At 42.5% G+C, this 24,621-nt stretch overlaps 1 protein-coding gene across 1 annotated transcript in view; it reads right to left on the bottom strand.

Moving 5' to 3' along the window:
* Positions 1-204: 204 nt before the first annotated feature.
* sdhdb (succinate dehydrogenase complex, subunit D, integral membrane protein b) overlaps positions 205-24,621 on the bottom strand; it is a 44,655-nt gene continuing 20,238 nt past the window's right edge. The window contains exons 2-4 of the mRNA XM_068054130.1: positions 24,159-24,269; positions 15,780-15,924; positions 205-4,088 (exon numbers count right to left, since the gene is read on the bottom strand). Of these exons, the coding sequence (XP_067910231.1) occupies positions 3,923-4,088; positions 15,780-15,924; positions 24,159-24,269 (422 nt within the window). The 3' untranslated portion in view covers positions 205-3,922. The remainder of the gene's footprint in view (positions 4,089-15,779; positions 15,925-24,158; positions 24,270-24,621) is intronic.

Genomic DNA, 24,621 nt, shown 5'->3' with positions numbered 1-24,621 from the left:
TATCATGAAGATTAGGTGGGGCTCTTTAACCTTGGTTGGAACCCACCTAGGTTAAAAAGGTAAAAGCCATGTGGAAGGTAACACAGTTACCACAGAAACCACAGTTGCTCTTCCTGAGTAAGTGACTCAAGAATCTCACCTGCGACATTTGACTTAAGACCTATGCCAGAACACAATGGATAGAGTGCAGGAATAAAAAGTCAATTGTTTTGATTAAGAGTGCATAATTTTAATTTAACTTGATTTCAACTGTTACTTGACCATCACAATGTAATGGCTCAAAGCTGTAGTTTACAAAATATGTACAAAGAATTGACCAATTGTATGAATGAGGCAAATTCTAATAATCATTATTGAAACTGACACTTCAACATTTTAAATGTCCAGGATTGATGATTTTACAGCTAGTTACATATTACCAGATGTTACTTACTTAAACAATTGTTGAAAAAGAATTGCCAAAGTTTTAAAGTAACATATTTTATACATTTACACTGGTCGAGATACTGACTGTATTCAATAATAAGCAAAACATTATAGCATGTAAGTATCCCACCCCACACCCTCAGTCATGTCATGAATTAAATCTGAAGCCAAGCAATTTCCCTTGGCAAGTCTGACTTAACTATAACATCGCATTGTACCAACATCCGTGAAAACAGCATTTCGAACAGAAATATTCAGTTGAAGGAAGGGTACAATAAATGTTGGTATTTTACTGGTTCTGTCATGATGTAACTGTAAAATTCGTAAGAGCCACTGGACAGAGAAAATAATCAAGACTGCACTTAGATGGATTCAATCCAGTTGAGGACTTCACCACTGACTGAATACACTGTATTAACTGGTGTTTCACTGTTGGTCTTTGACCCATATAAAACATTTATCTGTCATACCTCACAGGCTCACATATGCAAACTGGTCACGTTTTTGAAAAAAGGTATCAGGAAAGACAGTCATTGGCATCGAATTGACCTCTGCAGTTAGCCTGTAAATGTCGTTGGGAAGTAAAGCCTAGCTACCCGACCTAAACCCTACTACATGTCGGGTTCGGGTTGGGTCGGGTCTGTATTCGGCGTCCAGCATTCGGGCTCGGGTTGGGCTGGACTGTATTGTTTTGTTTCGTATGGTTTTTGTTTTATCTATGATCTTTTTCCAGTTTCAAAAATATGCTCGTTATTTTCGGGTCGGGTCGGGCATTTAAAAAAATTAAAGGACTCAGGCCCGGGTTGGCTGTTGTCAGGTCGGGTTTTAATTTTATACCCGAGCCAGGCGTTATTGGGAAGTACAGGAGTTAGACCTTGTAGTCTCAGACACTAAGTCTCTCACTGCTTCAGCTTAACTGCAGAATAATGCATTGCACATTAGATGATATAATGTTTCTCTCCTTATAAAACACCATGTCCACAGACTTACTATGAGCATGACCACAAGATCTACTGATCTATTCAGATTCCAAATACAGTATTTTGGTATGCCTGTTTACCTATCACACACAGGGAAGAGAGAAAAATATACATCTCTGCAAAAAGTTGCTGACACAAGTTCCTTGCATGTATAAGTCAACAGGAGATACATTTCTTTCTCTCCCAAGTCTCTCCAAATCTATTGGTCACATGCGTGACAAAATCACAGATTGTGAGGCAAGCCTCTAAACCATGCAGTTCAACTAATTTTGGTTCTCTCAACAGCTCAGTTGCAAGTTGCTGCGCCACCACCCCCCACCCTTGGCCACATGAATCATGTAAATTGGACAGTGAAGGAACAACCCTGACAGTCTCTAGTTATTGCCTGTGTCAGAAGGTAAAGTGGTTAGGATGAAACTTTTTTTGCAGTTTAATGCAGTCTCCAACAAGGCAAATTTAAGAATATTGTGCACACGTAGTTATATATCAACAGCAGCTGTTTCTACCTACTGTTCATACAATCAAACAGGTTATCCATTTCACAAAGTGAAGCCATCTTATTTTTGCAGTTTTTTTGCTGTAGCCAGCAGCACCAGTCACAGACTGACACAGAAACTGAAGAGATATCATAGTACACTTAGACAGCATAGTCACTGAGAGGTTATTTCCCCTGGCTGGGGAATCTAGAACATGGAAGCTCAGCCTCAGGATCGGGGGTTGATCATTAGGACAGAGATGAGAAGAAATTTCTTCACTCAGACTAGTGAATCCTTGCAAACCTCTACCCACTGGGTTGTGACTGTTACATCTTTGATTATATTCAAGGCTGGGATAGATGGATTTTTGGAGTCTGAAGGATTATGGGAAGTGGGTGGGAGAGTTAAGGCAGAAGGTCAACCACGACCATATCGAATGGCAGAGCAGGTTTGAAGGGCCATATGGTCTACACCTGCTCCCATTTCTTATATTCTTTGAACTTTAAGTGGTGTTGGATTTTATTTTATGGAATAATTGATCAGGCATTATTCTGAGGGTACAGAAAACATCCTAAGCCACACTAGTGAAGCTCGACCATTATCTGAACCCAAGGACTGCCACTCATAGGTACATTATCAGAAAAATGTTAATACCGCATTTTAATTTTCTCCCCCTCCTCCTCAAAAACCCAAATTATCAGAAAATCTCCCTTGAAATACCTTTGTTGAAAAATGAAGAGTCAATTCAGTGTTGCAGGTAAATGAAGATTTTCTACTTCTGCTACTCAAATGTCACAGTGAAGCACTCCATCAGGAGGTGCAAAAGGGCAAGACAGAGGTGAAAATTCCCTTTATTCTGCAGTCTGTTCCTTAAACTGGGACCACCTGGCCCTCCCATGCCTATCACACGAACAACCACACACACACACACACCATTGTAAATACAAAGAAAATTACAGCACAGGAACAGGCCCTTCGGCCCTCCAAGCCTATGCCGATCCAAATTCTAATGGCTTGTTAAAACGATTAATAATTAGAATGACAGTTGTTTAAATTCGTGCTGAATTGCGGAGAATTTTGGGATGTGGGCCTATCCAAATTCACTTCACATTGGACACTTGCAAACTTGGGTGTGGGGGATGATATTTCCACCAGGATGAGTAAATTTTGAACTCAGATCCCAAAGATAAAACTACAAAGCACTGATGAATACAACCCATTCCCATAAAAAACTTCCGTTCTCTGATTACAATCAAGACTCATCGCTTCAAACAGCAGCGTTGTGACTCAGCAGAGTATAGTGCACTAGCTACCAAAGCACTCTAATTCTGCTGTTCAGCAACACAATTAATTACAAGAAAAAAAAAAGACACTTGTGGATTTTATTCTCCAATAACCAGCAGACCGCACAAGGAGAGTTACTCAACTTCTTTACCCAGAAAGTGGTAGAATGTGGAACTCTCTACCACAGGAAGTAGGTGACACAAATAGGACAGATGTATTTAAGAAGCAGCAGAAAGGAATGGAAGCTTATGCTGATAGTGAGATCAAACAGGATGGAGAATGCTCATGTGGAGTATAAACATTGGCATAGACCTGTTGAACGAATGGCCTGTTCCTGTGCCATAAATACTATGTAAAACACAATTTAATATCAATAAAATGATAATTTCTGTATGGTTGTGAATCAAATTGATTCCTGTTTGTATCCTTGTGCAAAACAAGTCCCTTTGAACATGACCTTAAAAAAATGAATATTTTTGCAATGGCAACTAACGCACAAGGTGGGGAAAAGAACTGAAGTATGAACGCGCAATTTGTTCACAAGGCTGGTGGCATGACTGGACGATATAAGGCAACATCTACGATCAGTGTAAACAAATGTTTCAACGATACATTCGGAAAAATGTTTCCATTTTGTCAGCTTTGTAAAGAAATTACTATCATGATGTCAAAAAAAAAGTATACAAATTTATATACACTTTAAAAATCAAAGCAAGCCCAGAAGCTGGTTGGATGGCGCCAAGATCAACTGGAGAATTAGAGGCTCCAGAGCATTGCAACGGCCTTGCAAATCCCCACGTCATGGTAATTGAAGTAGCACAGGCCAGCGAAAGTGACAGCTGACAGTATCTGGAGGCCCGTCTTGGCCAGCTTCACCTTGGTCTCTCCGTGTACATAATCCGTAAGTATTTCCCCAAAGCCCCTGAAAGAAAGCAGAGGGGTTAAAGAAAGAAAAAAATTAACTGAATAAATAAGCAGCCAATGAACATACATAAAATCCAAAATCATTGCTCAGTGTATCCATTTTGCATTACAGAATGAATGCCAGTGTTTGCCCAGACTGTATTTTTGGATATCTCATGATAAATGGGTCACTACTCCACCCTACTGTAGTGTCATTATTAACATTTTAGAACCTGCATGTTTTCAACTGATGCATTAATAAGTCTTTGTATTACTTTGAGAAATCTTTAAATTTTTCAGTGAAAGATGACTCATTCTAAATGCATAGATAGCAGCTTAATATTAGGGGGCATCATTTAAAAATTAGAGCCAGACTTTTTTGGGGTGATATTAGGAAACACTTCATGCAAAGGGTGGTAGAAGTTGGAACTCTCTTCTGCAAATGGCAATTGATGCTACATCAATTTATTAATTTTAAAAGAGAATGATAGATCTCTGTTAACCAAACTTAAGGTATGTGAAGCAAAGACAGATGCGTGGAGCTCGGTTGCAAATCAGCCATGATCTCATTGAATGGCGGAACAGGCTCGAGGAGTTAAATGGCATCCTCCTGTTATATGTGAAATGATTCTTTTGCAATAAACAAACCCTAAACCAGAAGTAGTTAAGGAAGCGAAGCAAATACAACACGACAGAGTGAGCACGAGAGAAAGAGAAATAAGAAGGATGATCTGGAGTGATGTTCCACTTTCAGGAATAGCCACCAGATAATTTTGACGAATTAAAACTGGGCAAAAAGGTTGGATTTGGGACTTCTGCACACAAATAGAATACTATATCACATTTAGTTTGCAGTGACCCCCTTCCTTTGAAGCATTTTTATTTTTCAATTAAAAAAAAACTATTAACATAAGTACGTATAACCCTCTGTCACCCTGGGCATGATACATTTACAGCAAAGAAGGAAAATCAGCAACTTTGCTTCAAGGTATCCATAGCCAGCTGTCAAGTGACACTCAACTGCTCCAAGGAGACTCTCCTGGCAATATTTCCCAACAGAAAGAGAAAAGAAAGCATAGAAGGGGAGAGGAGTAGTAGCATTCTCACCTCTAAGTCAGCAGGTAGTGGGTTCCAGCCTCATTGCAGACTTGTGCACCCAATCTAGGCCAACATATATGAAAGCAGTATTGAGGGAGTACTACTGCACTGTGGGAGGTGACAAGTAGTTTTAAATTAATGACCCCTCATTACTGAGTTCCTATCCAGAGGAAGTAGTCTTCATTTTTCACACAATCAAAACCCATCATTATTATTGAAAGCTCTTAATTCTTATCTTAGCTTTCTCTGCTCCAGTGGAAACAGTCCCAGTCAGTCAAGTCTTTCCACATTATAGTTTTTTTTTATCTCCAACACATCTGCACTTTACACACTCTGTCCTTTCCAGAATAGGACATCCAAAGATGTATACAGTTCTCTAAATGTGGCTGGCCCATTACCATGTACAAACTGTATAACGTCTGTACATTATGAAGTTCCCTCAGTTTTCTCGACTCCTTCCCTGGAAGTACAGCACCTTGTTGACATACTGTTCTAAGCTATCTAATCACTACCTGAGTCAACATGTTTTGGATAGGGGTGGAGGAAGAGAAAATAAAAAAAAAGGACAAAAGAGATTAAAATAGGTTCATCCGTGCACAAAACTTGTGCTTGCTTCAAGTTCAGCTAAAGGCAGCACAGGCAGTGAAGAGGTCAGTGTTATGGGATGTGGGTGCAGGCAGTTTACCACTTAAAGCAGAGCAGGATGTCACACATCTGTTTCTAAATTAAAGAAAGTACCCAACAGAACATGCCTGTCCAAAGCATTTAACAAGATGAGCCATAAACATATTATTTAAAAGGCAGATTTGCTGTCCCACCCATAAACTAGTTTGGCCGATTTTACTTTTGTCAGCTCCTAACTCAACTCCAACAATGGCTCCACAGCCATCAACAGAGCTTGGACATCTTGCTTAAGTGAGCATGCTTGCTGTGCAAGCCTATACAGCAGGAACCAAGCTACTTGACCACAGCAGAGCATGATTCTATTCTTGGCAAAATCATCCATCATTCAGAAGGAACTGTGGCTGGTGAATTAAGCTTACCTCACACCATCCAGTTACCTCAATTCCTGTTCTCCCTCCTCCCCATGCAAGGAACATCTGACTAACACTCTGCTATTTTAGGCAGTTACTGTAAACAGTTGAAACAAATTTTCCTAATGAAAAAAAAAATGAATTTTTTCATAAAGGTCAAGCACAAAAATATTCTTTCAAACCAGGAAATTAAGTGAAACTCATTGATGTCAGAATTGTGTGTCTGGCAAATGTGTAGGTGACTGCTCGTTAACCACAACACATTCTGTTTTTAGCCCAATGCCCATAAGAACATAAAAAAGCAGCATTGCTAGCAAGATCAGCACACGAGAAAAGTTAGATCACGTCTTCTACAAAACAGCCATCAATTCTTTCCCGCTGCTCCTCCCAAATGGTCATTCGTATTGTAGACATACATTTATTGTAATCAGAAACAAAAACAAGAAATGCTGGAAATACTCAGCAGGTTTGGCAGCATCTGTGTAGAAAGAAGCAGAGTTAGCGTTTCGGGTCTGTGACCTTTCATCAGAACTGGCAAAGGTTAGAAATGCAAGTTGTAAGCAAGTAAAGGGGGTGGGGGGAAAAGAGAACAAAAGGGAAGGTGTGTGATAGCACAGAGGGCCAGAGAGATTAAGTGACAAGGAGGTCATGGGGCAAAGGCAAAGAGAGTGTGCTAATGGTGTGGTGAAAGACAAAACAATAGTGCAGAGAGAGGGTTAATGACAGAATAATGAACAGCCCTAGCCAAAATCACAGACATGAAAAACCCAGTTTAAGGCAGGCACATGGTAAAAACAAAATGGTGAAACAAAATAAAATAAATAAAAAGGGCCAGTCTCGAGGACAAGGGGAACACGGTTGTACGCCCATCGACTCCCACATCTACCTCAAATACACTTCTTCACACCCAGCTTCCTGCAAGGACTCCATTCCATTCTCCCAATTTCTCCATCTCCGCCGCAACTGTTTTGATGATGCAACCGTCTACAGCAGTGCTTCTGATATGTCCTCCTTTTTCCTCAACCGAGGATTCCCCCCCCCCCTCCCAAACTGTGGTTGACAGGGCCCTCAACCATGTCCGACCCATTTCCCGCACTTCTGCCCTCACTCTTTCCCCTCCCTCCCAGAACCGTGACAGGGCTCCCTTGTCCTCACTTTCCACCCCACCAGCCGACACATCCAAAGGATCGTCCTCCACCATTTCCGCCACCTCCAGCGTGATGCCACCACCAAATGCATCTTTCCTTCCCCTCCCCTGTCAGCATTACAAAGGGATCGTTCCCTCCGCGACACCCTGGTCCACTCCTCCATTACCCCCGACGCCTCGTCCCCTTCCCATGCATCGCAAGAGGTGTAATACCTGTTCTTTTACTTCCTCTCTCCTCACCATCTCAAGTCCCAAACACTCCTTTCAGATGAAGCAGCCATTTACTTGTACTTCTTTCAATTTAGTACACTGTATTTGCTGCTCACAATGTAGTCTCCTCTACATTGGGGAGACCAAATGCAGTCTGGGTGACCGCTTTGCGGAACACCTCCACTCAGTCCAAAAGCATGACCCAGAGCTTCCGGTTGCTTGCAATTAAAACACCCCCCACTCTCATGCCTGCTGCAGTGTTCCACTGAACATCAATACAAGTTCGAGGAACAGCACCTCATTTTCCGATTAGGCACTCTACAGCCTTCCGGATTGAACATTGAGTTCAATCATTTCGGAGCATGGCTGTCCCTTTTTATTATTTTATTTCATCATTTTTATTTACCATGTGCCTGCCTTAAACTGAGTTTTTCATGTTTGTGATTTTGGCTAGGGCTGTTCATTATTCTGTCATTAACACTTTCTCTGCAGTAATGCTTTGTCTTTCACCACACCATTAGCACACTCTCTTTGCCTTTGCCCCATGACCTCCTTGTTAGTTAATCTCTCTGGCCCTCTGTCCTATCACACACCTTCCCCTTTGTTCTCTTTCACCGCACCCCCACTTTACTTGCTTAAAACCTATTACATTTCTAACCTTTGCCAGTTCTGATGAAAGGTCACTGATCTGAAACATTAACTCTGCTTCTCTTTCCACAGATGCTGCCAAACCTGCTGAGTATTTCCAGCACTAAGTTTTTATTTCAGATTTCCAGCATATGCAGTATTTAGCTTTTATTTTATTGTAAGCAGACTTGGCAATAGATTCCAGCCATATTACAGCCATCACAAGCATGAAAGCGCATCAGCCACTCGATAGTTTAATCAGCAGACACAATTGAACAATGTGGGACATGATTTGTATGTGTCCAAAACACCAATGTGCATTTATATAGCACCTTTAACGTAGTGAAATGTCCCCTGGCACTTTACAGGAGTGTTATCAAACAACATTTGATTACTAGCCATATAAGGAAATATTAGGACAGGTGACCAAAAATTTGGACAGAGAGATAGGTTTTAAACCTTCCAAATCCGTGATCTCTACCACCTAGAAGGGCAAGGGCAGCAAATGCATGGGAACACCACCAACTTAAAATTCCCTTCCTAGCCACACACCATCCTGACTTGGAACTATATCACTGTTCCTTCACGGTCACTGGGTCAAAAACCTGGAAACTCCCTTCCTAACAGCACTGTGGGTATACCCCCCACATGGACTGCACTGGCGCACCACCACCTTCTCAAGGGCAATTAGGGATGGGCAATAAATGCTGGCCTTGCTAGCGACGCCCACATCTCATGAAACGAGGGGTTTAGGGAGGGAGTTCTAGAGCTTAGGGCCTAGGCAGCTGAAGGTAGGGCCACCAATAATGGAGCAATTAAGATCAGGGATGCGCTTGAGGTCAGAATTGGAGGAGTGCAAGGATCTCGGAAGGTTGTCGCACTGGAGAAGGTTACAGAGATAGGGAGGGTTCAGGCCATGGATGGGATTTGAAAACAAGGGCATTTATCATAGTCAAAAGGGCCCCACAGGTGAAGAGTTAAGGGGCACTGACCCTGTCCAGTACAAAAGCAAAACAATCACTAATCTTGTAGAACATTCATTTGATCTCTAGCGGGCTAGGAACACACTGAGCACAGGTGTTCTCAGCATGCAGATCCAAATTGCTCCCCTGCTATCTTGAGGGACACTAACTCATGCTGAAGGCACAGCTCCAACCGGCTATGCCTTGGTTAAATGACCATTTTTGTGTGTGAGCCCGATGGCACCACAGCCGAGAACCATCTTATTCTGACATGACATGCATACAGACACGCAGTCACTGCATCATAGGACACGGGATGGCCATCAGATCCTAGAATTTTGGCTGCATTTTCTCCTCGATACCTTGAGGCAGAGAACCATTACCAACTTTTCTGAGAAAATTAACAGCACAGATCAGAATGAAACCTCAGACCCTCTGCCCCAAATAGCTGTTTCTGCCTTTACCAGCTAAGGTACTAGAGAATGCAGCTATACATTTATAATCTCCTACATGTTCAGTGCTCAACAACTAAAAAGGTCAAAAAACATCGTGAAACATAAGTAGAACAAAAAGAACAACATGACACAGATGTTCAAAATTATAAAATTTGCTAGATTATTAGTGCGTATTTCATACTTCAAGAGTTCACCTACCTAGGCTCAACTATCACCAGAAACCTGTCTCTAGATGCAGAAATCAACAAGCGCATGGGTAAGGCTTCCACTGCTATGTCCAGACTGGCCAAGAGAGTGTGGGAAAATGGCGCACTGACACGGAACACAAAAGTCCGAGTGTATCAGGCCTGTGTCCTCAGTACCTTGCTCTACGGCAGCGAGGCCTGGACAACGTATGCCAGCCAAGAGCGACGTCTCAATTCATTCCATCTTCGCTGCCTTCGGAGAATACTTGGCATCGGGTGGCAGGACTATATCTCCAACACAGAAGTCCTTGAAGCGGCCAACACCCCCAGCTTATACACACTACTGAGTCAGCGGCGCTTGAGATGGCTTGGCCATGTGAGCCGCATGGAAGATGGCAGGATCCCCAAGGACACATTGTACAGCGAGCTCGCCACTGGTATCAGACCCACCGGCCGTCCATGTCTCCGCTATAAAGACGTCTGCAAACGCGACATGAAATCGTGTGACATTGATCACAAGTCGTGGGAGTCAGTTGCCAGCATTCGCCAGAGCTGGCGGGCAGCCATAAAGACAGGGCAAAATTGTGGCGAGTCGAAGAGACTTAGTAGTTGGCAGGAAAAAAGACAGAGGCGCAAGGGGAGAGCCAACTGTGCAACAGCCCCGACAAACAAATTTCTCTGCAGCACCTGTGGAAGAGCCTGTCACTCCAGAATTGGCCTTTATAGCCACTCCAGGCGCTGCTTCACAAACCACTGACCACCTCCAGGCGCATATCCATTGTCTCTCGAGATAAGCAGGCCCAAAAGATTTCATACTAAAATTAAGGACTTGGAACTAAAATCCTTTCTACGCATACAGCACAGTTCTTAAAAGCTGGACTGTCAGGAACAGAGCCCTGTCATTTTCTCAGAAAAACCATGGTGGTAATGGTTCTGTAAAAACCATTTACATTTCATCTGGACCCACCTTCCAGTTCCCCTTTCCACAGACACTGCCTGACCCGCTGATAGTTACCAGCATTTTCTGTTTTTATTTAAGGAGTGTTACGACCGAGGTGGGAGGAGTGCACTGTTTATTCTAGTTCCATTTCTCCACAGGTCACAACATATATTTAAATGTTCCCACTTATCGATAGAGTCAATCATATACTCTATTTTTCCCCAGAATAAAGCACACCAACCAGGTTTCTTTAACAAAATTATTGCTTTATTATAAAATAAATCTTAACCAGTAATAAAGTAAAGCATTAACACACAGATTGAAATATTACAGTTCCCTTTTTACCTTAGCCCTTCACACATACACTGGTTAACCAGAAAAATAAAGGGATTTTTGTTTTTAGAGTTCTATTACAGACGCAAAAACATTTGGGCTGAATATTTGAATTGCTAATGTTGTCCCCTTGTTTAAGAAGGGTAGCAGGGATAATCCAGGTAATTATAGACCTGTGAGCCTGACGTCAGTGGTAGGGAAGCTGCTGGAGAAGATACTGAGGGATAGGATCTATTCCCATTTGGAAGAAAATGAGCTTATCAGTGATAGGCAACATGGTTTTGTGCAGGGAAGGTCATGTCTTACCAACTTAATAGAATTCTTTGAGGAAGTGACAAAGTTGATTGATGAGGGAAGGGCTGTAGATGTCATATACATGGACTTCAGTAAGGCGTTTGATAAGGTTCCCCATGGTAGGCTGATGGAGAAAGTGAAGGCGCATGGGGTCCAAGGTGTACTAGCTAGATGGATAAAGAATTGGCTGGGCAACAGGAGACAGAGAGTAGCAGTGGAAGGGAGTTTCTCAAAATGGAGACGTGTGACCAGTGGTGTTCCACAGGGATCCGTGCTGGGACCACTGTTGTTTGTGATATACATTAATGATTTGGAGGAAAGTATAGGTGGTCTGATTAGCAAGTTTGCAGACGACACTAAGATTGGTGGAGTAGCAGATACTGAAGGGGACTGTCAGAGAATACAGCAGAATATAGATAGACTGGAGAATTGGGCAGAGAAATGGCAGATGGAGTTCAATCAGGGCAAATGCGAGGTGATGCATTTTGGAAGATCCAATTCAAGAGTGAACTATACAGTAAATGGAAAAGTCCTGGGGAAAATTGATGTACAGAGAGATTTGGGTGTTCAGGTCCATTGTTCCCTGAAGGTGGCAACGCAGGTCAATAGAGTGGTCAAGAAGGCATACGGCATGCTTTCCTTCATCGGACGGGGTATTGAGTACAAGAGTTGGCAGGTCATGTTACAGTTGTATTGGACTTTGGTTCGGCCACATTTGGAATACTGCGTGCAGTTCTGGTCGCCACATTACCAAAAGGATGTGGATGCTTTGGAGAGGGTGCAGAGGAGGTTCACCAGGATGTTGCCTGGTATGGAGGGCGCTAGCTATGAAGAGAGGTTGAGTAGATTAGGATTATTTTCATTAGAAAGACAGAGGTTGAGGGGGGACCTGATTGAGGTGTACAATATCATGAGAGGTATAGACAGGGTGGATAGCAAGAAGCTTTTTCCCCCAGAGTGGGGGATTTAATTACAAGGGGACACGAGTTCAAAGTGAAAGGGGAAAAGTTTAGGGGGGATATGCGTGGAAAGTTCTTTACGCAGAGGGTGGTGGGTGCATGGAACGCATTGCCAGCCGAGGTGGTAGACGCGGGCACGATAGCATCTTTTAAGATGTATCTAGACAGATACATGAATGGGCAGGAAGTAAAGAGATACAGACCCTTAGAAAATAGGCGACAGGTTTAGATAGAGGATTTGGATCGGCGTAGGCTTGGAGGGCCGAAGGGCCTGTTCCTGTGCTGTAATTTTCTTTGTTCTCTTTGTTCTTTATTTGCTCATTCTTGAAGAAACAGCAGATGAGATATGTTGTGTTCCAAAACTGGCAGACAGACTGGCCTATGAGTGCACATAGACGGGTCACTGGGATCTTTTAGAACAGCTCTTTTCAGGCGGCGTTGAGAATTAATTTAGCAGGCTTTTCTTCAAAGACGAGACGAGATGAGTTGACACAGTGGACTTCTCAGGGTCTTTTAGAGTGGTGCTGGAAAGCTGAGCTGGGTTGTGGTCTTCTCTCCTTCCTTATGAATTCTTTTCTCTCCTTGGAGGTTCTCTTCTCTCCTTCTGCAGGCTTTTTAAAGAGATGGAACAAGCTGGGCTGAGCTGTGGTTCTGTCCTTCAGTTTTATTTTTTTTAAAACTCCGTTTAAACAGCTCACTCCCAACTTCAAACAATTTAAAAGTGAAACCGGAAACAGAAAGTCCACCTTCTGACCTGTTACTTCTCTGCACACATCTTCCCCAGTTACTTGGGCTTCTGCTCTATTTTTAACTTGAGTCATGACAACCAGTAAATGTTGTTGTCAAACAGGTCCTTTCAGTTTCCTCGCGATGACCCTCTTGGAAAAAAAAAACGGGTCCAACATTTCTTCAGTTTGACTATGAATCCTTCAAAAATATTTTTTAATAAAAACAGAAGCACTTTCGAAACAGGAACTGAGGTTTGTTGGTCAAAAAAATTGATGTTTTGTCATAAGCAAAGGTTTTTTTTCTGCCTGTTTCAAAGGCGCTGATTCCTGCTCACTTACTGAACCATTGATGAATGCTAACCACACTTCCAGTATCTCACTCAAGCGGCCACTTGGTATCTGAGATTCCCCACAGGGAGTGTCAGCGGGGTGGTAGACCAACGCAATCCCATCTGCACGAGATATACAAACGTGCAGCTTCCAGCAGGCAGTCTTTGAACTGTAAATCACCAAATTTTATTCCCTTCTCCCTCCCAGATCTCCCCCCCCACCCCACCCCCGAGACTAACCATTTCACCCCAATTGTTGAGCCAGCTGAAATTTGTGGACTCAGTGCATAGACTAGGAATCAAACCAGAAGCTTCAGTCTTGTAACACACAATGTGTTTACTGACAGCTTTGGTGAAGCTTGCAGATTTGTGTATTTACAGGTGCTACTCTTACTAAGGTTGAAACTTCTAAATTCCCTTTTTTTGGAACCTCATGATGATTTTACATTTGCAGCCATTAAAACACTGAATGAAAGGTTTTTATTTTTAAGCACTGTTTAGCATTCTGCATGGCTAATTAAATAAAAGCCTTATTTTCTTTTCACCAACAATGTGCCACAGCCCTAGCCTCCAAATTTCTCCTCCTTTGAGCGAGACTGTTTACCAAATAATGGGGCAACATTGTGCTGTACGAATGGAGAAGTCAACCAAATTCCTTGTTTTCAAATCCCTCCTTGGCCTCGTCCCTTGCAACTTCCATAACCCTCTGAGATCTCTGCACTCCTCCACTTCCATTAAATCTGCTTCTACCACTCTCGTAGTGAATTTCACATAACAATTCACTGCATCAAAAAAAAATCTCATTACCCTCTGGCTCTTTTGTTTTGAGATAAAGTTTGTTGGGCAATGAGAAAAAGATTATCGTTTTGTCATATATCTAAGATTCCTTTCCTATCTCTCCCAAAGGTACCTTTAGTGAAAGCAGTTTCTCCCTCTTTATCAAAATTGAACACCTCTATTAAATCTCTCCATAACCTTCCCTGATCTCTCAATCATCAGCAAAGTGATGGAAGATGTCAGTGACAATGCTGTCAAGCAGCACTTACTCAGCAACAGTCTGCTCACTGATGCTCAGTTAGGGTTCTGCCAGAGGCAAGTGGCTCCCGACCACATTACAGCCTTGGTCAAAACATGGACAAATGAGCTGAATTCAAGAGCTGAGGTGCGGTGAGAGTGACTGCCCTTGACATCAAGGCAGCATTTGACTGATTGTGGCTTCAAGACAAATTGATGCCAATGGGAATAAAGGGAAAGCTCGCTACTGGGTGGAGTCATACCTAGCACAAAGAAAGACGGTTGTAGTTTTTAAGAGGCCAAACATCTCAGCCCCAGGACATGGTTGCACAAGTTCCTCAGGGTAATGTCCTAGACCCAACCATCTTCATCTGCTTCATCAATGATGTTCCTTCCAACACAAGGTCAGAAGTGGGAATGTTCCCTGATGATTGATTGCACAGTGTTCAGCTCCATTCACTAGTCCTCAGAAACTGAAGCAATCCATGCCCCCATGGCAAGTGGCATTCACACCACACAAGTGCCAGGCAATAACCATCTCCAACAAGAGAACCCAACCAGCTCCCCTTGACATTCAATAGAATTACCATTGCTGAATCTCACACCATCAACATCCTGGGGGGTTTCCATTGACCAGAAACTAAACTGGACCAGCCAAATAAATACTGTGGCTACAAGAGTAGGTCAGAGGTTGGGAATTTTGCTGTGAATAATTCACCTCCTGACTCCCGAAAACCTGTCCATCATCCACAAGGCACAAGTCAGGAGTGTGATGGAATACTCTCCACTTGTCTGGATGGGTGCAGCTCCAACACCACCTCAAGATACTCAACACCATCCAGGACAAAGCAGCCCACTTGATCAGCACCCCATCCACCAGCACTGCACAGTGGCATCAGTGTGTACCATCTACAAGATGCACTGCAGCAACTCACCAAGGCTCCTTCAACAGCACCGTACAAACCCACAACCTTAACACTGAAGGACAAGGGCAGGTGCATGCAAACACCAGCACCTGCAAGTTTGCCTCCAAGTCACACTACCCTGACTTGGAAATATATCATTCCTTCATGGTCACTTGGTCAAAATCCTAACAGCACTGTGGATGTACATGCAGTACAGGACTGCAGAGGTTCAAGAAGGTGGCCCATGACGATCAGCTTAAGGGCAATTAGGGATGGGTAATAAATGCTGGCCTTCACAGCGATGCTCACATTGCAAGAACAAATCAACAAGATCTAAAAGAGAACAATCGCAGCTTCTCGAATATCTTCATATAACTGCAGTCTTTCATCCCTCCTATCACTTTACCTCAATAGTCTATCCTCTCCTAATACTTTATTGAAAAAACAAAGTTATAGAAGAATTACAAGAACTTAAAAAAAGTGATCTTACCAGTGACCATGGAGAGTAACAGCTGCGGCTAGCGAATAATCCATGACTGATCCGGGGTAGAAGTAGGCAGCAGGTAAAAGGCCCAGTAACGTTACACTCAGTATTCGTTCGCTAGTCCAGTGTAGAGAGGCAGCTTTCGAACCAGCTAACAGAGGAAAGGACAAAACAGGATCTAATAACTGGATTTTATGATGTCCTTAAAACCAAGTACAAATCTCTCAAATAATGCTAACATAATTGTACAGTAAAGGCCTCATAAATGGCCCTATGATTCCAGCTTGTTGCAGGAATCAATTAGTGGAGGATGGTTAAAAATTCTCTACTCCTGATAATTCAAAGTCACATTTGTGCGAAAGAATTTATCCAACAATTTGAATTGAGCAACTTTGAATCAAAAGTAAGCTATAGTAAATTATATGCCAATAAAAACAGAACATAAAAGGTGCCACTGTTTAGAAATTGTGCAACATTTGAAATTCAGATCAAATTTCAGGTGTTGACTTTTGCTGTTGTAACCATTTGAAGAAGGAACATGGAAGAGAGGTGCATTTGATGAAATTGGAACCGTTTGCATTATCCATGGATCAAATCAGACACATGTACTCTTTTTCAAGAACAACGTTCTAATCCATGGTCATTTCCAATTTATTCTCATTGCCATTGACAGAAGTTTGTATTTCTGCAACACCTACATTCACCTAAACACAAACAAAAATGGAATATACCAAGGACTGAGTGTCATTGCTCACAATACATTCATGAACCCTGTGTCATGACATTATGTGACAGCACAATGTATTATTCTTCAGTTAAAATGGTTGTGTGTATAACCCGCTGTCCCCTTTGAAAATCACAAATTCTAGTTGCTATACATTCTGGTGATCAAATATAGGTTAATTGCTCTATCTCTCCCACATGTGGCTCCTAAGATCAGTCAGAAGCTATTTTATACTGCTTGGAAATGTTTTCTGTAGACTGGAGATTAATTCCTGCCTTTTTTTTCCCCCCAATGGGACTGAAATATGCATGTAGTAGAGTGTGACATCAGAAATACGACAAGAATTGCATTTCTGTTGAACTTCTCATTATAGAAAGACAACTGAAAAATCTTTACATGGAGCTAAAGGCAGTGACTGCCAATTAACAGGAGGAAAGGGAGAAGAACAGAATTGTGGCCTGGGAACCTAAAACACGGTTACAGGAGGAGTTTTAAGCACATTTTTGAAAGGGCTCAGGGAGATGGCAAGGTGGAAGGGAGTAGGCAGGAAGTACAGGGGACAGGGGGATTGTGGCCAGCGATGGAGCAGAAAGATGGGGACAAGGAAAAGACCAGTGCCAAAGGAAGACTTGTATTTACATAGAGACTCCTACAATCTCAGGACTTCCTAAAGTACTTTGAAGCCAATGAAATCCTTCTGAAGTGTAGTCACTTTTCTAATGTAGGTAACATGGCAGCGAACTCGCCTATTTTTCTTCAAAATAGTGGCGTGGGATATTTTACAATCACCTGAGAGGGAAAGAATGGCCTCAGTTTAATGTTGTCTCCGGAAGAGGCACCTCCAATAGTGCAGCACTCCCTCAGTACTGCACTACAAGTGTCAGCTTAGATTTTGTGCTCAAGGCTCTGGAATGGGACTTGAACTCACAACCTTCTGACTCGGGGGTGGGAATATTACCCATGGAGCTGCAGCTGAACACCTAAGGAGCAGCAGGTGTATGCGTGCAGGGAGGGATGAGAGGCCAAAGAGGCATTTAAAAGCAAGGATTTCAATCTTGCAGTCAACATAGAGGCACATTAGAACTTGCAGTGGAAGGGGATTATGAACAGGGACATTTTGTGTTAGTAAGGAGGCAGCCTGCAGTATTTTGCACAAGTTCTGGCCTGAGTTAGGCAGGTTGGAAGGAGAGCATTAGAGAAGGTGACAAAGGCCAACACTTGTTGTTTAGGTCCACACATAAACAATAGTCACTTCCATGAGGTAGCAGAGGGCAACTGACATCAAAAGGCACCTCAAAAAGGAATTGTCTTCAGAACAGATGGGGAAAGGGGGGAAATTACTGAAAAAGGAGGTGGAGATAAAATGGTATTATGTAACAATTCAGAAAGTACCCCCACCCTTCTCAGACAGCACAGGGTGTTAGTAGTTAAGCCCCTACATATAACAGTAGGCAGAGGAGTTCCTAAGAAACAGGCCTAGAATGAGTTCTACTTATTTGGGGGCTGCTGGGGGTGAGAAATGCAAGAAAGACAATGAAACACACAGTGACAGAAATCCAAGTAGAAAAGGCTTGGAAGAAATTGAGCAAACCTGAATATAGACCAAGCAGCTGAAGAAGCAGACCCAGTGCAACTGAATCATCAGTGACAAGAGAAACCTTTAAGTCTGTGACCAGACCACATTGCTAAATCAGGTGCCATACTGCAACCCGTTTAAAAACTGGGTCCACCAGTCTGCCACTGGGATAAGGGAATCAGAATAACAACAACGTAAACAAATGTCATTCTTAGAAACTGCACCAGTATAAAAAAAGTGGATTTTCTCTTAAATCAAAATGCACCAACTATTTTCTTTTCTCATGTGTCTATATAGCAAGATAAAAATCACTGCCCACCCATACAGTAACCACATGCAAGGTAAGCATAAGAACATTCAACTCACACATTCATTTTGCTTTGAAGTAAACTTTAATGGTGACTTAGGGCAGTTCTAGAAAGTTCTCAGGCAGTTTTTACTCAGGATGGAATTATACATTGCTACAGTGGTATAGATTCCTATAACATTATCCCAGAAATTGTCCTTGATAGCTCACATCCCAGAGGCCATCCTTTACTGATGAGAAAGGTCACAGACCTGAAACGTAAACTCTGTTTCTCTCTCCACAGATGCTTCCAGGCCTGATTATTTCCAGCATTTTCTATTTTTATGCCACCCTTCACTGGCCTGGCACTAGAAAATTTACATATACCACATGCAGAATTAGCACCAACTAACATTATACTGAATACAAAACTGGATCATATTACTCAAGAAACTTAATGCCAATCTCCTGCCACATCAGAGACCTTAAGCAAACCTGCCCTTGCGTGCATCTAGCTGGATAGCCTAAGTTCCGTTCCCCCAATTCGTCAGGAGGAGAAAAGTGTTTTAGGAGATGGAGTGCTCCTGGGACCCATCTATCAAGTAAAATGATAGGGCTTTGGACTTTTACACATTATGAGGGCAGCTCTGCTACTAATAATGTGCTCCTGATTTGTGTCACTGCAGGTAGAACCATGCTGCATCCTAGCAACAGGCACAAGTAATGTATCCAAGGCAAGATAGGCCAGAGGAAGAAAAAACATGAAGCAAGGAGAACGACTCAAGGGAGTGGGTTGGGAAACAGCTCTCAGCCTTTCAGTATGTCACTCTGGAGACATCCCGTGGGAGCTGTTTAACTGGTCCAAGGCAACTGACAGCCTTGATAGGGAAATATCTGGCCTTGGCTGAGCTGAAACAGGCAGGTGCTCTTTTCTCTAGAAACGTCTGAGGAGTGACCTGATAAAGGCAACCAAAGAGTCTGAATAGGGTTGAGAGGAGAAAATGTTTGCACTTTTGGTGGAGCTCCAAAACCATGGCCATGAATATAAAAACAATCACAAATAAATCAAAAGGGAATTCAGGAGAAACTTCTTTATGCAGAGACTGGTGAGAACGTGGAATTTCACTACCACTAGGAATAGTTAGAAATATAGAAAATTTACAGCACAGCAGAAGGCCATTGGCCATCTTCGCTGTGCTGACCAAAAAGCAGCAATCCAACCGTACCCCATTTTCCAGCTCTTGGTCAGTAGCCTTGTAGATTACAACACTTTAGGTGCATATCCAAGTAGTTTGTAAATACGATTAGAATCTCTGCCTCTACCATCCTTTCAGGCAGTGAATTCCAGATCCTACCACCCTCTGGGTGAAACAAATTTCACAACACCCCTCTAATGCTTCTGCCAATTACTTTAAATCTATCCCCCCTGGTTATTCACCTCTTTACTAAAGGAAATGGGTCCTTCATATCCACTCCATCTCGGCACCTCATAATTTTATACATCTCAATTAAATCTCCCTTCAACCTCCTGTGTTCCAGAGAAAACAACCCCAGCTTATCCAACCTTTTCACGGATAAAATTCTCCATTCCTGGCAACATCCTCATAAACCTCCTCTGTACCCTCTCTGTGATCATATCCTTTCTGTAATGCAGTGACCAGAACTGTACGCAGTATGCTAGTTGTGGCCTATCTAGTGCTTTATACAGTTCGAGCAAACCTCCCTGCTCTTATATACTGTGCTTCCACTAATAAAGGGAAGTAACCCATATGTCTTCTTAACCTCTTTATCGACCTGCTCTGCTATTTTCAGGGATCCGTGGACATGCACTCCAAGGTCCCTCTGTTCCTATATACCTCTCAGTATCCTACCATATATTGTGCATTCCCTTACTTTGTTCGCTTTCCCCAAATGCATTACTTCACATCACTCTGCAATGAATCCCCTTTGCCACTTTTCCTCTCACCCGACAATCCCATTGATGTTTTCCTGCAGTCGACAGTTTTCTTCCTCAATATCCACCACACGGTCAATTTTTTATCATCTGCAAATCTAATTGTACTCTCTACATTTAAGTCTAAATTATTGATATATACCATGAGGAGCAAGAGACCCTGTACTGAGCCCTGAAGAATCCCACCGGAAACAATCTTTCAGTCATAAATACACCTGTCAACCATTACCCTTTGCTTCCTGCCAGAGCTAATTTTGGATCCAACTCATCACTTTCCTTTGGATCCCATGGGCTTTTAATTTTGTGACCAGTGCGCCACATGAGGCCTTGTTAAAATCCACAAAGACTACATCTTTGTTAACTCCTCAAAAAAAATGTAATCATGTCAGTAAGACACATATTTTCATTAACAAGTCCTTGCTGACTGCAGTTGATTAATCCTTGCTTTTCAAAATGTGATTTATACTGAGCCGCAGAACTTTTTCCAATAATTTGTCCACCACCAAGGTTAGGCTCCCTGGCCTGTAATTTCTTGGCCTATCCTTTCCTCCCTTTTTAAACAATGGTACAATGTTAGCAGCCCTCGGGCACCACACCTGTAGCCAGAGAGGATTTGAAAATGATTATTGAGGCAAATAGTATGGATGTATGCAAGAGGAGACTAAATGAGCACATGAGAGCTCAAAGAATAGAAGGATATGCTGATAAGGTGAGATGAAGAGAATCATGTGGAGCATAAATAAAAGCAAAATACTGCGGATGCTGGAAATCTGAAATAAAAACAAGAAATGCTGGAACCACTCAGCAGGTCTGGCAGCATCTGTGGAAAGAAAAGCAGAGTTAACGTTTCGGGTCAGTGACCCTTCTTCGGAAGGAGCATAAATGCTGGCATAGACCAGTTGGGGCAAATTGTCCGTTTTTGAGCTGTAGGCTCAATGTAACTCAACATTTAGTTCAGGTCGTTAGAAACTGTGGACACAAATCTACATCCTATAGCTTCATTTTGGGGCATATTAATGCACTGTGTTTTTGAATCAATGATTCTCTTCTTGTTGCTGATTTGCTTCCTTATATTCCTCTCCTAGCTGGGGTATAGTTTCACAGGGACAGTCACACTCTGTGTAAGCCAAGACAACAAGTGGCAAATGGTAATTGAACTAAAGGGAATACCACAGCCAAGCCTAACTGTGTCCTCTCCGAAGAAGCCCATACCTGCCCATTCCAGCAGGGAAGCAATCAATTCCTAAAATTAGCTGATTTTCCCCCTTCCTGGCCCAGAGGTGCCAAAAGCCAATGATAGTGCCCAACTGCTCCCCCAGCAGAGATCAACTCTCTGCACAGACCAGGGGTCATGTCTGAAACATTTGGAAAGCATCTGAGAGCGCAGATTTTTAACAGTAACAGAATAAGGTTGCAGAAAGATGCAGTTCCGATATGCGTTTTAATTTTTGTATCATTTCCCATCTTAGGGCAGATTAATAGACTAATGGTAGGGAGAACATGATTTTAGCACATTCAGTTCCCTAATCCTGCAGAGTTAACATTTATAGCAATACTATTGCAGTCGGCATTGAGCTGAAGTCAGACATGTGAAGGAAGGGAAGGAAAGGCGTTGATCAACACTGGACCACTCTTGCACATGGCACAGTAGCCTGGTTAAGGGCCAGGTCAGGGAGCAACCAGGCTTCCCACTTTTCTTCTCAGTTGCAAGTTATGTGGGCCTGGGGAGACAGAGCTGAAAACAGTCACTATAGAAAGTAACAGCACTAAAATAAACACTCGTTGAATGGTTCCAGCTCGTTTGGATAACTGGAATAGGCACACGCCATTAAAGAATTACACAATAGTTTACGTCATCACATTACAGGAAGGATGCGATCACTCTAGAGAGGGTACAGAGGATATTTATGACGATATTACCAGGAATGGAGAATTTTAACTAGGGAGAAAGATTGGATAGGCTACATTAAAGCACTGTAATGCCTTATATGTGAGGTAAAGGTCTGCAAAGGAAACCCGACCGAGCCCGAATCGGGTAGCAAGCCTTTACCCATGCACTGATGTAAAGGCCTGCTACCCGAACTGACCCCGACGGGACCCAACATGCGTCAAGTTCAGGTCGGGTCGCACTTCCGGGTCCAGCATTCAAGCTCGGTCGGGTTTCCTTTGCAGACCTTTAGGCTACAACGCCCACATTTTTGGCCCCATTTGTTAATCCCATCCATTCGTTCTTGCCTCCCATTTGGTATCCATTTTTTTTCCCCTCTAGCACACTGCAAGGTGCTGAGATTTCTTTAATGTGGAACTATACAAACGTAAGGCTCTGTTGTAAAAACAGCACATTTCTATGCCTTTACTGCCACCTCGTGTTTACAACAGTATGCTGCAACACATTCCACCAAAATAACTCAAGCTGTAAATCTGCATGAAAGCACACCTGAAATCTACTGTAAACACAGAGCAGTGGATAACTGAAAGGAGAAGCAGCTTTTTGCAATAACGCTGAGCTGCAAATTATTTTGCGATGGTGTAATTTTGTTTTCTGTACAGTTTTAATCAGAAAGATGCAATTCAAAAAAAAACATGGGGGAAAAAATTCTGTACAGAAAAATGGGTATGTTTGTGTTTCAAGTGCAGACCCTTGAGAATGCTGAGTTCGGAAGAAGGTTCTGCACCAAAAAAACATTGGAACAGGAGGAGGCCATTCAGCTCCTCGAACCTATTTCACCATTCACTTAGATCTGTATCTTAAATCTATCCATCTGCCTTGGTTCGAAAACCCTTCATACCCTTGCTGAACAAAAATCTATCAATCGCAGTTTTGAAATCTTCAACTGAAGCCCAGCCTCAACAGCATTTTTGGGGAGACTTTTCCAGATTTCCACTACCCTTTGTGTGGAAAAAGTGCTTCTTCACATCAACCCTTAACAGCCTAGCTCTAATTTTGGAGTTCAGGATCCCCCCACCAAAGGAAATAGTTTCCCTCAATCTATCCTAATTATCTTAAACACCTCAATTAGATCACCCCATGATCAAGCCTAGTATTTAAAAAGTACTGGAAATCTGAAATAAAAACAGGAAATGTTGTAAATACTCAACACGTCAGGCAGCATTTATAGAGAAAGAAACAAAGTTAATATTTCAAGTCAATGACCTTTCCTCAGACCAAGTCAATGCAAACCTGTTCTCATAATTTAACCCTTTTAGCCCCGGTATCATTCTGGTGAATCTCCATTGCACCCTCTGCAAGATCAAAAGGAAATGCTGCAGATGCAAGCCTGGCTCCAGGATTTAATTTAGGCCAAAACCTCTGAACAATATCAGAGGTGCAATCCTTCAAATGAGATCTTAAACCAAGGTTCCACCTGGGAAATAGATTCGAGAGGCTGAATGGCCTAATTCAATGTGAAGCCTATTGGGATATTTCTGTGAAATGTGATAAAGTGCTATGTAAAATGTTGTTCTTCCTTTCTTACAGCCCCAGTTGATCCGCATTTCTCTCACATACCATCCATGGTTTTGATACACATAACCTGTGTACAAGTATATTGCTTTGCCACACTATGTTTTATTACTATTGTAGAATATTTTCTTTCCTCTTCAGTTCATCTGCTCCCACACTACCACAGCTAATCTGTAACCAGCCACAAGCTTTCAAAGAGAAACCCAGAGAGAACTTCCTGTGTGATCGTAACTTGTGACAAATAACCTGGCCTCTGTCCATGTGTCTGAATCCCAGCCCTATTGTCACAGGAAGGAATTATGGGAACAGCTCCCCATTCCACCCATCTTCCCATAAAGAGAAAAAGCTCAATATCACAGAACCCCGCAGTTACAACACTTACTCAAATGGCTGGGAGACGTGTGAATCTGCGAAGTCAGAAGCACTGGGGGCTGCTGGGTCTTTCTGGAAGCGACAAGAGGCCTGGCCGCCAATGATATAGTGAAGAACGGTGCTGGAGAGAAGCAGGGAGAAACAGGCATTAAGCTTTCTCAACAGCAGCTGCAAAACATGATACTTTCAAAATTTACTTAACCAAGTCATTAATTCTCCATAGATGGGGGTTACAATAAACTTATACACATGCGTGTATACACATTATAAATGTGCCTGTGTGCGTTTGGCAAACTTTTGCTTATTAAACATAGGAACAGGAGGAGACCATTCTCTTCTGCCATTCATTAAGATTATGGCTGATCTTAACTCCTTTTACTCGCTTTGCTTCCATAACCCTTAACACCCTTGCCTAACAAAATCTTTCAATCTCAGTTTTGACATTTTCAAATGACCTCCAGCCTCAACAGCTT

The sequence above is a fragment of the Heterodontus francisci genome, chromosome 22 (assembly GCF_036365525.1).
Source record: "Heterodontus francisci isolate sHetFra1 chromosome 22, sHetFra1.hap1, whole genome shotgun sequence".
Taxonomy (NCBI): domain Eukaryota; kingdom Metazoa; phylum Chordata; class Chondrichthyes; order Heterodontiformes; family Heterodontidae; genus Heterodontus; species Heterodontus francisci.
The sequence above is the reverse complement of the archived record's forward strand: the minus strand, read 5'-3'. Positions and strand labels throughout refer to the sequence as shown.